This window comes from Pseudochaenichthys georgianus, chromosome 6 (genome assembly GCF_902827115.2).
Source record: "Pseudochaenichthys georgianus chromosome 6, fPseGeo1.2, whole genome shotgun sequence".
NCBI lineage: Eukaryota > Metazoa > Chordata > Actinopteri > Perciformes > Channichthyidae > Pseudochaenichthys > Pseudochaenichthys georgianus.
The window spans coordinates 8145652-8162821 of record NC_047508.1 but is presented as its reverse complement, the minus strand read 5'-3'; the positions used below and the strand labels follow the sequence as shown (position 1 = coordinate 8162821).

Genomic DNA, 17170 nt, shown 5'->3' with positions numbered 1-17170 from the left:
CTGTCGAGTGCACAATTTATCACTCACTCGCGCTGACGGGGGGGTTTTCGGTTAACGCGAGTGCGACCACTGATCCCAAGCCCTGTTGTTGCCATTTTATTTTCTGTTAAATAAGGTTAGTTAGACCATGAGTTAGACCCGAGTCTTTCACGTTAACAATGTGCCGCTGCCCGGTGTAATTCAAATCTACCGCCGCGCGCAGCACAGACACACACAGCTGCTGCCCTGCCAGTGCCGCAGCACTGGAAATGGAACTGCTGGGAGTAAAACTAACTATCAGAGATGTAACGTTATCTTTGATAATATTTCGTCTCCTCATTTTTCGTCAACGATAGCAAAGAGAGATTTTGGCATAGTTTTTATTTAGTAAACTACATTTCCGTCTCGTCACTTTTCGTCAACGATATTGCATGATGATTTCGTTACAGTTATTGTTTACTGCCGTCGGTGCCGTCTCGTCATCGTCTCGTTTTTTTCGGAAAAAAAAGTCGTTGACGAACATATTTCGTCATAGTTTTAGTCAACGAAATTAACACTAGGTGAGACTATCCGCATCCTTTAAAACTCTACGCACATTCGTTTCACTGAAATAAGTAAACGACTGTATTTGAGTGAGTTAAGGCATTAGTTTGCTTCATTAAAGGGTGTTAATGAATAAGTGTTCTCCAGTGCCTTTTGTCCGCTTTAAAGGGGACCTATCATGCAAAATAAACGTTTGTACGTCTTGTATACATGAATATGTGTCCCTGGTGTTCCAGGGAACTCACCAAGTGTCAGAAAACACAACCCTCTCTCTTTTCCTCCATACCCAAATCTCTAAAAACGGAGCTGCAACAGATCTGATACAGACTGATCCAGATTTGAATTATTTTCTACGTCACAGAAGTGGTGCTCCGCTTAGTGGTCAATTCTCCACCTATCAGGGGAATGTGGGGTTGGGCCACGGCCGGCCATTGCCGCTCGAAAGCACTGGAGACGCTGTAGTACATATGCCAGGCCTGTAAGTGGCGCTGTAGTCTGCCACAAAAGCAGCGAAGAAGACTTCCCGCGCATGGTTGACATGGTTGCCCTTCTGTTTATTCTCCGCTGTGGCTCTTTTTCTCCCTCCCCGAGACAAGCGTTTGCTCCCGCTGCTGTAATTCAATGCAATCCCTCCCTCGCTGTAATTCTCTCCGGTAGTCCACCAGCAGATGACAAACACCCACCTCTCCGCCTCTTACAAGGAACGAGGGGACCGTGCGGCAGAATTTCAGTTAGTTTTTTTTCGCCGGTCAACATGTCCGTTAAAGTTTAAATCTTCCGGACAAAATTAGAAAAGTGCCGGTCCAAGGTCTTCTTTGTTATTTATTGAGCTTTAAAACAAATGAATAATGATATAAGAATACAATACGGAGGACGGAGATCTCTTTTTCTCCCCCTCTTCTCCCCGCTGCAGCCCAGCAGCTGATCTCAAAGCACGCTCCCCTCTCCTGCAGGGGGGCGTGGTGTAGCTCACAGAATCAGCCCCCTGCAAAAAACAGGGCTGGAAAGAGCAAATAGAGTGAAATGAGGCATTGGCTAAAATGCAGGATCTGTTTGGTATTTTGAAAGAAAAACTATTTATATACTTTATATAGGTATGGCCCTACAATATATTGTTCAAATATAGCATGATATGTCCCCTTTAAGGTATTATTAAGGTAGGGTTAATGTTGCTCTCAAAGTGCACCAGATTGATGCTTTTAACTTCAATATTGAAAAAAAAATCTTGCCCCCGGACGAAAGGATGTTCGGTCCACCCCCCACTTGTAAAAAAATTGCACTTTACACCTGCACCCCCCCCAACAATTCTTGGGCTAAGCCACAGATCTCCTACAATCCTAAATCCACCACTGTTGCATGCACACCTTCACTCAATCCTGAGGATTTCCTCAGCTCAGAGCCTGACCCCAAACATTGATGAACTTGCACCCAAGATGAGATGCCAAGTATCTGGCTTGAACTAGCGTCACAGAGCAGCACACTCTGTTTCAATGGATGTTTCCTTCTGCACTTTTTTTCTTGCGACAACAGGGCATGTTTGGTTTTTTCTTTGAGGGAAATTGTTTTTTTTAAGCTATTATTGGCCTTTGGAAAAATGTAACCATAAGAAATGAAGCTGCAGATAGAGCCATAAGAAATGACTCTGCAGATAGAGCCATAAGAAATTAATGCAACTGATTATTTAATGTTTAATATTGTTTTTAAAGGCAATAATTTAAGCTTTGTTAGTTCCAGGTTTAATATGTGCAATAAGTTCATTCCAATAAGTTTTGCAATAAACATTGAACCAGTCCGGCCCTCGACTAGTACCCATTTTTTAATTTTGGCCCACTGTGTATTTGAGTTTGACACCCCTGCTCTAATACAACCGACTGAGTTGTTTGTTGGAAGCGATCAGTCTGTTTAAGTTTCACCTTCAACTGCATGTTATGGATTGGATGGTCTTCCCTCACCACTTCTAGACTAAACCATTGGCATATCCTTATTTATAAGGATATTATTAGTATATTCCCACTTTATCTATGGAATTATATATTTCTGAGAAGTACGGGAACTCATTGGCTTCGCTCAGAGGACTTGTTTTTAATTACTGTTAAAGTTCACACTGAACTGGAGAAAAGGGTCTTCAGTAATGCAGCTCCATTTGTTTGGAACTGCAACAAGAGCTGAAAATCAGGCTGCTGGTCTCAGTTTTAAAGAGCTTCTTACAGTAGCAAAATGAAAAGCAGACAACTGTCTCAGATGCTTATTATGAAGACGTTTCTGATTGTGACCATCATATGTTCTCTGTATAATATTTGTTGTCTGTAACTGTACTCGTGCCTGTGTTGAACGAGAGATTTTTAATCTCAATGAGATTTCACATGGATAAATACAAAAAAACAATAGTACTAGTTTGTTTCCTACCGTACAATGCACACATATTTTAAAATCTATTATTGAATCTTATTACAAAAGTAAAATGTTGCTCCAGATTCTCTTGCTTTGAAAGAGAAAGTAGTTCCAAAGGTTGGCCAAGATAAACACGTATGCATGTTGAATGGTTGGATCATTAATAAGGGATTATATAACATAAATGAAGTGAACTCCTCAGACTTGAACAGCTGTTAGTTCACAAGTTGGAAGCAATAGAAGGTTCAACAAATTTAAACTGACCTTACTTAACCATGATGCTGTTAAAGTCTGGAAGGTGTTAAAACAATATGGCGCACCAACAAGATGAAAGAGTGTTGTGTCTGTCTGTTACTTTTTCAAGTGTTATGAGCCAGCATCAATGAAGTTGGCGATGCAATCACAGGGCAGAGCTGGTTGAGTGCTGACCCGGCTAATGATCCTTTTCTGGCTTTGAACTTAATTACGTGATGAGGGGCAGAGCTGTGTTTTCTGTGTTTTAAAAAAAATGTCTCCCAAATATAACTCTCTCCCAAAAATCAGGCTAGTAGTATTCATACTCCAGATACAGGGATAGGATCCTGAAACACTATAGGCGATTTCACACCAAGTACTTTGCCGTACTTAGTTCCCAGTACTTAGTTAATCAGAACTCTTTAGTTCTGATGAACTAAAGAGCAGATCGCGTTCACACCGGAATAAGTCAGCAGCATTTAATACTATGGTATAATGATAAAATAGGTGGTGATATTTGATGAAAAGCAGGCAAAATATAAAAAAATACTTAAGCTTTACTTTTATAATGTGAATATAAAACTCATATAACAAACAGCTCATTTTAAGTACATGTTATTATCAATGGGAGCAGCCTGGTGACAATTCATGTAAAATTAGCACAGCAATCTAGCAGTAGCTAGTATCTGCCTTGAAAATATAAATTAGAAACTTAATATAGCTTTTTTCTAGTTATGTAAATGCATAATTAAACCTGCGATGCAGTCTTATATTACTATATGCAATGTTGTGATGCTGTAGCATCACAACATTGCAATGACAGCGCCGACTATGGCAAGCCATTTTAGTATGTATTCTATATCCTTGATATCAGGCTGCAGCTGCCTACACTAGTTGGCTCTTTGATTTCACTTGTTAGATATATGGTCAAACTAGTTTGGCACTCTGCTTTACTAGTTAAATAAAACATTATACTAGTCACTCTTTTTCAGCAACTAGTGGCACTTTTATCCAACTACAGTAGTTACCACATAAGCCTTACTAGTGACGCCAGGAGCAGCACTTCTAGCACCAAAGTCCCAACTTGTAAGCTTTTTTATGAAATAGTGACCCTTTGACCATACTAGTGATGCTAAAAGTCTTACAAGTTAACTAGTGTGCTGCAAAAGCTCTGACATGTTAACTAGTTACAAAAAAGAAGCAGAACTAGTTAACTAGTGGCATACCTTTTTCTGCACTAGTTAACATAGCACCCAGAATCACTCACTAGTTAACTAGTAAAGGCAAAAGGTTCACTAGTTAACTAGTTGACGCCTCTTTGGACCTTACTAGTTAACTAGTGGGGCTCAAAATGTATACATGTTAACTAGTGAACCCTTTGCCATTTACTAGTTAACTAGTGAGATCAATTGAAATTCAACTAGTGAACTAGTGAGGCATAAAATGTTCACTAGTAGTACTAGTGGGTCCCAAATGTGCACTAGTCACACTAGTTGCACAGAATGCTAATGAGGAGGAGGGGAAAGAACGCATCGAGGTCTCCTATTGGCCCTAAGCCAGGGATGGGCAAATGGCGGCCCGCGGCCCCCACCTTCTCTTTTTGCGGCCCTCAGATTAATTTATAAACAACGTAATTAATAAAAAAAAAAAAAAAAAATGGTTTTATTTGTTTTACTTGTAGTACTGATACCGTCCACTAGACTCCTAGTTACGTCGCGAGCTGCATAGATGATTTCAAATACCGCGAAATAATCTGTGACGCATTTGTGTGTATTGTGTTTGTTTCCCGGGGAAACCCTCACAAGAAACACCGGCTGTTGTTATGCCTGCTGTGACGTTAAGTTGCCTCTTGTAATTATGCCTTTACAAGCTTAAAAGTTGTTTTTATCATCTGAATTTGGCAAAACAAGTTTAATATTCTTAAAAGCAAGACTTTGTTTATTTGAAATCAGATGAAAACAAACTGTCACGGACCCTGCCGTGTTATCTATGATTACTATGAAGGTAGATATGGTGCAAAATGCGAGAGCGTGAAAACCTGATGTTAGCACACAGAAAAAAAATCTGAGCTTGTGTGCATACATTTACACTTGTATAAAATATCCACGTAACTGTGAACCAAATGTACACTTGTATAAAATATCCACGTAACTGTGAACCAAATTTACACACTTATAAAAAATATCCACGTAACTGTGAACCAAATTTGAAGTCACAGAAGAAAAAAAAAAGTTTTGTAGCTTGTAGAAAAAAAATGAACTTGGAGATGAAATGTTCAGCTGCAGAAAAATACATATTTTAAAATATATTTTCCATTACAACTGCAACTTTGTTTATTACAACCTCTCAAATCAGTCATTACAACTTGACGAATCTGCTCTGTGGCAGTATAAATCGACGAATCTGCGGTCTTGACTTTTGCTACACTTCTTGCGATAAATGTGTTGCAAAAGTAATTTTCACCTGTAGATGTGGGGGAGGGAGGGGGGTTGGAGCGAAGGGGCGGAGCTATCAGAAGGACGAGGCTCGGTTGACTGGAGACTACGGGGCTACCAGTCCGCTGACATGGCGCATCAATCAACGGTAAATATTGCCCATTACTTGCCCAGTATTACTTTGAATATTATTATTGTGATTGAGGATTAAATCCGTTTTGAAGACCACCATTTTATATCGTGCAGTTTAGCGGCAAAATAACGTCAGTTAGCCAGCTAACGATAGCTTTGTTGAGTTTATGCTAGCTAAACAAGTAGTGATTGTAGTTTATACAGCAGTAATTCATATATTATAGCCTACTGCTTTGGCACTAACGGTTGATAACCGTTTATGAAAATAAAACCAATTGAAATGTACTGAAATAATGACAAGTTTTATAATTGCCTTGGGCTCCCGCTCTGTTTTTAAAGCCTTTGTAAATTATCCATGCTATTTTCTATTTAGAACGAAGACTTCAGAATCTTAAAATCCCTTAACGTTTGTATGCAATTGTGCTAAATTCAACTCTGGAATCAAGCAAATATTAATATGTTTGCATGACATTAGTTATTTATATTTTGCCATCACTGAACTATACGTTTAATACATTTAAGTCAAGCTAAGGTACATGTGTTACATGTGTACAGCTAGTTAGTGCTCTTACCGATGCCTCCTCCAAACAGCATAATAACCAGACTGTATCATTAAAACTAAGTACCAGTTCTAGATCCTTGACTTTAGAAAAACAATTCAAAAGACAACATGTATTTAAAGACCAATCTTTATTTGAAGGTGCCTCTTATAACATGAGATATTAGTTATACATTAATAGTATTGACAATCTAAAAAAACTGAGCAACTCAACAGTCAACTTTATATTTCTTATTGTCTAAAGCATTTATTATTTTCATTTTCCCCCTCTCATATTCAGTGTGGACGGATTGAGACAGCGTGGTGTCCAGAGAGCAGCAGAGACTTCAGGGAGAAACCTCCGTGTGATGGACGTCCTGTCTGTTGGTTTGGAGATTACTGAGGGTCTTTCCTCTGCGAGGAGGACCAGGGCTGATGAAGGAGCCCATGCTGGGCAAAGCTGATACCAACTGCACAGGCCTAGTCTGTCAAGTTATTTGACTAAATGTGTTTACTTATACATTTAATAGGTTTACACCTTCTGTCCATATGTGCTTTTTATTTAAAACATTTGATTAACTTTTGGTTCACATTTCAATAAATTGTATTTGTATTTGCACTCCTTTTGTCCATTATTCTTACTGAAAATGTTAGATTACACATTCACATCTGACTGAAGATTGGCCCCATTTATTTGTGACGTTGCAAACTCTGCGATGTGAAGCGCATAAAGCGAGGCAAATAGAAATAATCAGCTGATGGAGTGTAGATGTGGAAAAAGGTGCATTCGATCAGCTGACTGTTTTTTATAAGCCTGACTATAACCACCCCTTCTCTGAGGTGCAGGCAGCGTCACAAACAAATGATGGTCCTGATAGACTACAAAAATATTCAGTGTGCAGATCTTTGTTTTCACAATAAAAGTAGTTTCTTAGTGAATGTCCTGTACTGGTCTTACAATCTCATAACATCAGCTTTTAATGTTCCTCTTGGATGTTCTTCTTGACCCTCAGAGAAGGAGAAGATGTCGTGTCATATCATGTCCTTTCCCAACAAATTACAGGAAACATAAAACATTATTGCAGAACAAGTGTGTTATTTATGAAAGAGTTGTGTTTGTGTGTTTAGGGGCTGTAGATATAATTATTTTTGAATTGTAATCAGATTATGAATGAACAGTATGAAATTCATCAACATTGAAATATATGTTATTATCAAAATAATATTTAACTGTTATCAAAACGTAGTGCAACTGTAGAAGCTTGCTCTGTTGTCTCACTGAAAGAATAACTTTTACCACGTTTTTTACAGACAATATTAAGAGATAAATAGTAGCAGTTCTCACTATGTGTTAAATATCTTTGCCTTCAATACATTAAATTAGAAAGCTGACAAAGTCATATTGCTTGTTAACATCTAAATGTAACTTTGTGCATGGAAAAACCCCTCAACTTCACTGATGTGTACGTGATCTAGTATTTAGTATTGTTTAATGGAATGTATATCAGTGTATTCAAGTCAATACTTCATTCATTTAAACCAATATCTTTCTTGATTCTTTGTACAGTATGAAAAAAGAGTCTTAGTACCTGTGCTGAAGTTCACTGCTGTGAGGAGTCCAGTTCTGTCTCTCACTCTCTGGTCCAGCCTGTCTGCATCACCTGGACACTTTAAACAAACAGATATATATATATATATGTAAAGTACCATGTGTACAAACAATATAACTGATTCTCTTCTGTTGAACATGTTGGATTGTGTATTGTCCGAGTCAGGGTCCTTTTTATTTTACTGTAACTTTGGAAATTGTGTTACCAATGCTTACTGTTTATTTGATATCAATTTGTAATACAATTAATAAAAACAAGGTTTGGGTTTGTTATTCAGATGACTGTGACGTTAACTTGTAAGCTCAATAATGAACTCCAGCTCAACCAACCATATTGTAATATCTAAGTAATCATCTTGAAATATGAAATTAATAATTGTAATATACACACATCTTATTGTGAGGTTGATTTCACATACACTACTTCGACGTTAGCTAAATAGAAAATAGCATGGATAATTTACAAAGGCTTTAAAAACACAGCAGGAGCCCAAGACAATTATAAAACTTGTCATTATTTCAGTACAGTTCAATTGGTTTTATTTTCATAAACGGTTATCAACCGTTAGTGCCAAAGCAGTAGGCTATAATATATGAATTACTGCTGTATAGACTACAACCACTAATTGTTTAGCTAGCATAAACTCAACAAAGCTAGCGTTAGCTGGCTGACTGACGTTATTTCGCCGCTAAACTGCACGATATAAAACGGTGGTCTTCAAAGCGGATTTAATCCTCAATCACAATAGTAATATTCAAAGTAATACTGGGCAAGTAATGGGCAAAACTTACCGTTGATTGACGCGCCATGTCAGCGGACTAGTAGCGACACGAACAGTTAGCGAACAGTTAGCCCCGCTGTCATCCGGTTCGACCTGACTGTGACTGTGACTGACCCAAGCCTCGTTGTTCTGATAGCTCCGCCCCTTCGCTCCAACCCCCCTCCCTCCCCCACATCTACAGGTGAAAATTACTTTTGCGACACATTTATCGCAAGAAGTGTAGCAAAAGTCAAGACCGCAGATTCGTCGATTTATACTGCCACAGAGCAAATTCGTCAAGTTGTAATGACTGATTTGAGAGGTTGTAATAAATAAAGTTGCAGTTGTAATGGAAAATATATTTAAAAAAATATGTATTTTTCTGCAAGTGAACATTTCATCTCCAAGTTAATTTTTTTTCTACAAGCTACACAACTTTTTTTTTTCTTCTGTGACTTCAAATTTGGTTCACAGTTACGTGGATATTTTATACAAGTGTACATTTGGTTCACAGTTACGTGGATATTTTATACATAAAAAATATACGTAAATGTATGCACACAAGCTCAGATTTTTTTTCTGCAAGTGCTCACATCAGGTTTTCACGCTCTCGCATTTTGCACCATATCTACAGTACCTTCATAGATTACTACGCTTTTCATTCATAATTTCAGCGGGAGGGAGGGGGAGTGGTGCTGAGGAACAGCAAAGTGCGGGCTGACAGGTGTCTGTGTTGACATTCCCCTTATTGTGGAATAAGGGGAATGCAGAGACTGGCTACAAGTGTTTTAGGTTCAAGTTAGACAACTAATGTCTGGGTTAGTGTTCATGACTTCATGTTTATGTCATCTAATGGTTAATCTCAATACACACACATTTTCCGTGCTTTCTAATAGTTTAAAATAGCTTTATTCCACTGTTTAATAACCTGTTCAATACAAACATGCCACTTGTAAAAATGAAATAAAATGTCTGTGAACTGATATTTGTTTAGTGAGCTTATTAGAGGATGTTCCCATTTTTTGGGGATGTTCCCTTTGATTGTAAAATGTCAATGAAGATGTCAGACTTAGTATATTTGTTAATACTATAAACACATGGAATTTGTGTGTGTGTGTGTTCCAAGTGAATCTGCGGCCCCATGGTGGCCAGTACATCAATGATGTGGCCCCCACCACCATCAAAGTTGCCCATCCCTGCCCTAAGCTATAGAGTGCTACCCAACCCAATGTGTTTCTTTAAGAGCTTAAATATAGTGTTTTTAAATACAGTCATATGACCATATTTACAAAAATATAAAACAAAAGTATTGATCATATGACTGTATATCAAATTAGGTAAGAACATTGAAGACTTTGTTAAAATTAGAAATTTGCTTTAGGACTGCAGACAGAAATATAGATCCTCTTTAAAACATGTCAGTAGCTGCAATTTGAAAGGTGCTTGGATTAGAATAGCACTGTAATAACAGAGGGACATTAGTGATGGATAGAAAGAGAGGAAGTAACCCTCTTCGGATCACAGCTTTCCTCAGAGGCTGAGAAATCGCGGTGACTTCCATAAATATTAGGAGGCAAATATGGAGAGGTTGTTTATCTTCATACGGATCTATCGTTACCCTGATTTTAAGATCTGTCCAGTGTTTCAGCTTTATTCATTTTATGAGCACCGCTGATAAAATGTCCCACGATCATATCCGCTACTTTTGTGTCTCGAGTGCCGGTGAGGCACGGGAGAGGGTGGGTGTTACGTGTTAACATGCCATCAATTGGGTTCTTGGCTCAGATAGAAAATGTTTCACAATATCCATACATAGCTGAGTTGCTTGCTGCTACGCTAATGCTCTGTATGTTAATTTGAGAACATTCATATTTTTCAAGTATTCTAAGACTAATTAAAATGATGATATATTTTAGTGTTTCATTTGTTACCTAGAATAAATTATACATGTGAGTTCCTGTTAATTTGTTCTCTTAATGTACCTTAACCGCCTCACCATTTTTTTCAATTGAATTTCCTTTTAATTCCAGTCTTTTTCAGTCTGTGCAAGCTTTATAAAATGTACTGTTTACAAAAAAGTTATGCGTGAATTGTCTTGTCAAATTATACAGATTAGTCTGTTTATATCTTAGTGAGGACATTTTCCCAGTCTAGTGCTACCATATCGGAAAATGTTACCAGTTATATCTTTTGGGGTAAATCTAACCTATGAATTAAAAATTGTTAACCGGGACTTTTGCTCTTTGATGTATTGTAATTTGATAAACTGGTTATATGTGATCAAACTGTCCACTGTTTGGTCATTTACCAGAGAAGAATCGTCTCAATTTCCAACACACTGTAGTCCTCAATCTATAAGACCGGCTAACCATGAGGAATTCCCTGTCAGGAGGATCTAACTTTCTTACTGAGTTACTCAGTGTACCAACCCTGTAGATGTATCCCGGTGAATAATGTAATAGAGACAGTGTCACTTATCTCTGTCAAACCAACCCCGGTCTTATGTCAGTGTAGATCTGGGTCACTACCCCCATGTGTTTCCTACTGCTTTCATTAAACATTCAATGTGTCTAAGTATATTTCTATGTATCTGCCTCTTGAAGACACAGATGAGTTCTATTTGGAGAGGAAATTAGATACAAGTCAATTAATATATCTCCTTCCCCTTTTTGTTTTAAGAGGGTTTTTACAAGGGGTTGCTTCAGTCTATTAGACCTACAAATGTATCCAACGTCAAACATGCTGCAAAGTTGTTGTCAGTTGTTTGTTATAAACAAGTTCAAATGTGAAGCTTTACCATGGAAATGAAACAGTGGAGCAGTTGTGTAAATAGCGAGAAGAAGAAAATAGTAGTGATAGAATTTAAGCAAAAGGATAGGAATTGGTAACTCACCGAGGTTACATATTGTATGTCCCGGCACAGTTTTGTCTCCCTTGGAAAGTCAGCAAGATCCAGGAAGTTGTCCACCACCACTTGGCCAATCAAGTCATGGCGAGAGAACCTGTCAAAGTCGTAGACGCTGAAGTGCAACTTACGACTCGACAGCTCGGCGTACGCCACCGGAAAGAGAAACACCTCATCGAACACTGGGTTGAGTGTCTTGCGGTGCACCTTAGTCTGGTGCTTGGTTTTGCGGTCAGGCAGCAGGTAGATCTTGACATAAGGGTCAGATGTCCCTGAGAAGTCTTTAGCAGGAAGATCATGGGCCTTGTGGATCTTCACAATCAGCTGCTCCAGGTCAAAGTCAAACTTCAGGACGAACAGAAGACGCCCGCAGCTGTCAGTGGGACGACCATCTTCTGCGTCCACCGACCGCTGCTTGTAGAGTTCTGGTTTGATTCGGCCCAAACCAGACAGTGACTCTTGGCGCTGGAACTGAGCAGGGTTAAAGTCCGGATTGGACAAATTCATCTGACGACGGATGGAGTTGTGCCTGTAACAAAGTGTACCATTTGACATATAAGAACATTCAAACCATTTCAATTGACTAATCAGTATTGAGTCTTTGATGCTTTAAGGCAACAGCTGAATTGACGGTATCTCTGAACCCAGAGGTATAGGTTTATGTGACTGTGTAACTGTTTGTATCTGTGTTCAATCTGTCAACTAAAAAAGTTGGGCAGCAGCTTTGGGGATTGATTGGTACTGACCGTACAGATGAAGTAGGCTCAGTAATCTGTCTCTGCACCCGCTCCCTGGCCAGAGTGTGGACCTGGTTTTTCTCCAGCTTGGCCTGAGTCTCCAATGGTATGTCAGGCGACGTGTGGCTTATTTTCAGACCAGACTCCGGGACAACCACACTGGAGGGGGGCCCCAAAGACTCCTTCATACAGCCATCTTCGCTGTACTCCCTTTCGTCCCCGTCCACCTGTACAGCAGACAAATGTGTTTACAGTGTGAATCCCATTAAAGGAATTTCAATAAGGGACAGAGAAAGTAGGATAGGTGCCTCGAGGAGTTGTACAAACTAAACGTTTCTTTCAATTAAACCTTTACACTCAAAATGGCAAGTGAACCTTAATTCCCATTTATCACAAAGACAATAAAATATCACTATGAATTGCAGTCTAGACCTGGATCAAGTGACAGTTCTATCCAGATGTGTGACACATATTTGATCAATTGAGTAAAATAGTCTTAACCCTAGTCTTCACAAAGTGATTATTTTCAAAGGGTCACGGTTATAGAATACGAGTGCAACATATCTCATGAATGCAGCAAAGGGTTCACTCACTTGAACCTCATGACCTAGCACCTGTACATGTGCATGGGAATGGCACTAACTTAATGTCACGGTTTTAAGTTTGTGTGTCTGGTAGTGGGTGTTTTTCTGTTCTCCTTGTCATGTTTTCCTCCCTGTATTTTGCCTGGTCTTTTTTCCCTGTGTTTTCCTGTCTGTCGTTAGTTTCCCTGGTGTGTCTAAATTCCTGATTGTTTTCACCTGTCACTCCTTCTGTGTCTCCTGTGCTCATCAGCGTCAGTCCCGCCCTGATTATTCCCACCTGTGTCTAGTTACCCTGTGTTTAAATTCCCCTGTCTCCCCGTGTTCAGTGTCAGTTCGTCTGTGTCTCTTGTCATGTTCAGGTCTATGTGTATTGTCTCTTGCTATGGTCAGGTCTATGCTCCTCTTGAAAAGTTTGATTCCTCACTACGTGAGCGCTTTCATTTGTTGTTCTCTATTTTTGTCATCTCGGCTAGAGATGTGATAGTTACCTTTTTTGTTGTTCAATGCTGTATTTGGAAAATAAAGTATCTTACAAATACTTTACCTCCGTCTCCCGGGTCGTGCAATTGGGTCCTACATCCTAAGTGTCTGAGTTCGTAACAGAACAAACTGACCATTATGGACCCAGCAGACCTTTTAATGCTACAGGCGGAACGTCTTGAGTACTCTCTGGAGTCCCTTTTTTATACGAGGGACGGCGCCTCATCTTGGCGGGGTAGAGAGGCTGCGTTGAAGGAGGCACGTCAGGAGGTTGCTCGCAAGCCCTGGCTCTGGAGCTTGTTGCCCGAGAGGCTCAAGAATTTTACAAGTAGCCCTGAGTGCCAGCCTCAAACCCCTTCTTGGGATCCCGCCTTGCCTTAGGAGGTCCACGGAGCCTCCAAAAGGTCTCTAGGAGACACAAGGCCAGGATTCCAGTCATGGCCCCATCAGTCATTGTTCCGGCTCCAGAACCGGCCCACAAGGTCATGGATCCGTGCACCAGTACCGGCCCACGCAGCTTTGCTTCCGTGCTTCCGTGCTTACACAGCCAGGGTCCAGGCTTCTGCTCCGTGCCCAACAGCCATGGTTCCGGCTCCAGTGCCGGCCCCAGCAGCCATGGTCCCTGCTTCAGTACCGGTCCACACAGCCATGGTTCCGTGCTCCAGTGCCGGCCCACACAGCCATGGTACCGTGCTCCAGTACCATCCCACACAGCCATGGTTCCGGCTCCAGTGCCGGCCCCAGCAGCCATGGTCCCTGCTCCAGAACCGGCCCACACAGCCATGTTTCCGGCTCAAGAACCGGCCCATACAGCCATGATCCAGGCTTCAGTCCCGGTTCCCACAGCCATCGTCCCTGCTCCAGAACCGGACCTTACAGCCATGTTTCCGGCTTCAAAACTAGCCCACACAGCCATGATCCAGGTTTCAGTTCCGGCTCCAGAACCGGCCCATGCAGCCATGGTCCCTGCTCCAGAACCGGCCCATACAGCCATGGTTCCGGCCCCAGTTTCAGCCATGGTTCCGGCTCAAGTACCCAGCCCAGCAGCCATGGTCCCGACTCCGGCTTCTCGTCACCTGTTGACTCTCCAGCTGACGCCTGCTCCCCGAGTCCTGTCGGCGTACCGGCCGACTCCAGCACCTCGTCTCCTACGCCTGCTCCCCGAGTCCTGTCGGCGTACCGGCCGACTCCAGCACCTCGTCTCCTGTCGACGTACCGGCCGACTCCAGCACCTCGTCTCCTGTTGGCTCTCCAGCCGACGCCAGCTCCCCGTGTCCTGTCGGCGTACCGACCGTTTCAAGTCACCTCTCCAGTTCCCTCTCAAGTCTCCTCTCAAGTCACCCCTCTAGTTCCCTCTCGAGTCCCCTCTCGAGTCCCCTCTCGAGTCCCCTCCCGAGTCCCTTCTCGAGTCATCTCTCCTGTTCCCTCTCGAGTCCCCTCTCAAGTCTCCTCTCGAGTCTCCCCTCAAGTCTCCTCTCGAGTTCCCTCTCGAGTCCCCTCTCGAGTTCCCTCTCGAGTTCCCTCTCGAGTCCCGCTCACTAAGTGAGCGCTTTCATTTTTTGTTCTCTATTTTTGTCATCTCGGCTAGAGATTTGATAGTTCCTTTTTTTGTTGTTCAATGCTGTATTTGGAAAATAAAGTATCTTACAAATACTTTACCTCTGTCTCCCGGGTCGTGCAATTGGGCGCTACTGTACATCCTAAGTGTCTGAGTTTGTAACACTTAAAAAATTAAGGTTGCTGTTTTTTACTCAAAAGGATACACTTTTTATTTTTTTATTCAGAGATTCTCAACGTCTTTGTCTTGTTTGCTTTTTGTTTAATTGTAGGCGTTAACTTTATTGCACTAGGACACATTTTATTTTTGGTAACAATATATATTTGTCTTACATTGTTAAATGCCTTTGTTGATACATACTACTTAACCATAAAATGTACAGTAAATATGGTTGAAATTATTTGAAAGTGTATGATGTTTTTGATTTGATATGTAGGTGTAGATAGGACACAATAAATCATACATTCTTACTTAACCCTAAGCCCAGCCCTATCACTTGGTAATAAAGTGAATTGACATTGTGGTAATGGCTTAATGTAGGTATGTCCTATTTAAGGTAATTATGCTTCATGTCAACAGGGAAAAGTTGGTGCATGTTTATATATATAGTACAAATATTGAACCTGATAAACACTTTTTCATTGTGCTTATTGAGTTAAAATGTGTCTCAAAGTCTGTGCGTCCATCAAATAGGCTACAATGAAAGTTTGCGGACACAGTTACTTGGACAGCCCCCCTTGTAGGCTCTTGATTGGCTACTCAGCCAAATATCTGATTCTGTGTTTTATTTACTTTTGTTAGATAAAGGCGCGATCAACAGCAAGCTGGTGTTTAATTTGTTTGTATTGTATGACTGTGCCAACTAGAGATTTCAAGGATTATATCTTTCAGCAGTTTGAGTCATAAAGGAAACTTAATGTATCTCACTTTACCAATATTTTCACTTTTGAATGTGAGCCTCTCCTCCTTACCTCTGTGAGGACAGGCTGTTGGTCTCCCCCCAGGAAGTGGGCCCCCTTGAGGACATCTGGGAGGAAGCGGCCGCTCAGTGGTACCCAGCATATCTTCCATGAGACAAAGAGGGAGACGCTGAAGAGAGCCAGACCACAGGTGGTCACCAGCAGGGACAACAGGCTCACCGATACATCTAGATAAAAGAGAGAGGGGGGGCTCAGTGAACAGTGAACACAGCTTTGCCAGTGATGAATGCTGGCCCAGACAAACCCATCTCCCAAAAGGCAGCCTGTGTTTATTCAGAATGCTAGATGAGAAGGAGAAACTATTTAATCTTCACTGTAGGCACAAATACAAGCAAATTAGATTTGATTCATTTCCTGCATGTTGCCCGGTACACATTATATAAACTGCATAACATCAAAACCCAACTTTTAAAACCTAAATAAATTCTGTATAAGTAGGGACCTTACATAATAGTCTTACACTGTCTCACCTTGTCTACATTCCCATGCCTCTTCCTGCACCTTGCCCTAACTCTAAAACGTTGCTTTATTTTACAAACAAGATAGATTGCTGCTATGTATTTTACTGTATTGCACATGGTTAAGTGGTTTTACATGCTAAAAGGCGTAGGTGGCGGGTGAGACTCAGGATAGGGAAGTCTTGAACTTGACCAACTACCAGACTTGTATTATACACCACATAAGTTGTTATGTTTAGAGAAGCAATACGCTTGTTTGCCCCTACTGACCAACAGTAATGCACAGCACAGGAGCTAATTAATTTTAACACAACAAACATCAACATTAGCTTACTAGGTTACACTAAAAACTAGAATCAACTATGTCGTGCTAATATGCTAATGTGAAATGAATGAAATACGGGTTATTACAGGTTTAGCAGCAGTATACAACAAAGCAAACACACACGTTAAGTGAATATATATGTAAATGACCCAATTTGTGTTCTTTGAACCTGAAAAGGAGATTGCTTTGTTTTTGTTACTTTCATTGCAATTTAAACTTCCTGTTTTATTTAGACATGCATTCATTTTGAGTTTTCAATAAATTGGAAATCATCAGTCAAGTGTACCACCTAGGAGGGATATGCTACAGTATGTGTACACATGAAATCCATAGTACACTAGACGTATAACATAAAGTGCAATCTAAATCATAGTCACCACAGAAAGTATCTGTGCATTTACTACATACTGTTGCTGTGAGCTAAAACAATGCTAACGAAGAGCAACAAAACAGGAAACATAACATACATAACTCCTGCTAGCTTAGCCTGAGGCACACCGCACACGACACATGGCCTAAGT

The 17170-nt window shown here is 40.6% G+C and overlaps 1 protein-coding gene across 1 annotated transcript in view; it reads right to left on the bottom strand.

Moving 5' to 3' along the window:
- The window catches only part of syt9b (synaptotagmin IXb), an 87927-nt gene that overhangs the window by 43502 nt on the left and 27255 nt on the right, over positions 1 to 17170 (bottom strand). Inside the window, exons 2-4 of the mRNA XM_034084376.2 lie at positions 15858 to 16033; positions 12274 to 12491; positions 11516 to 12056 (exon numbers count right to left, since the gene is read on the bottom strand). Of these exons, the coding sequence (XP_033940267.1) occupies positions 11516 to 12056; positions 12274 to 12491; positions 15858 to 16033 (935 nt within the window). The remainder of the gene's footprint in view (positions 1 to 11515; positions 12057 to 12273; positions 12492 to 15857; positions 16034 to 17170) is intronic.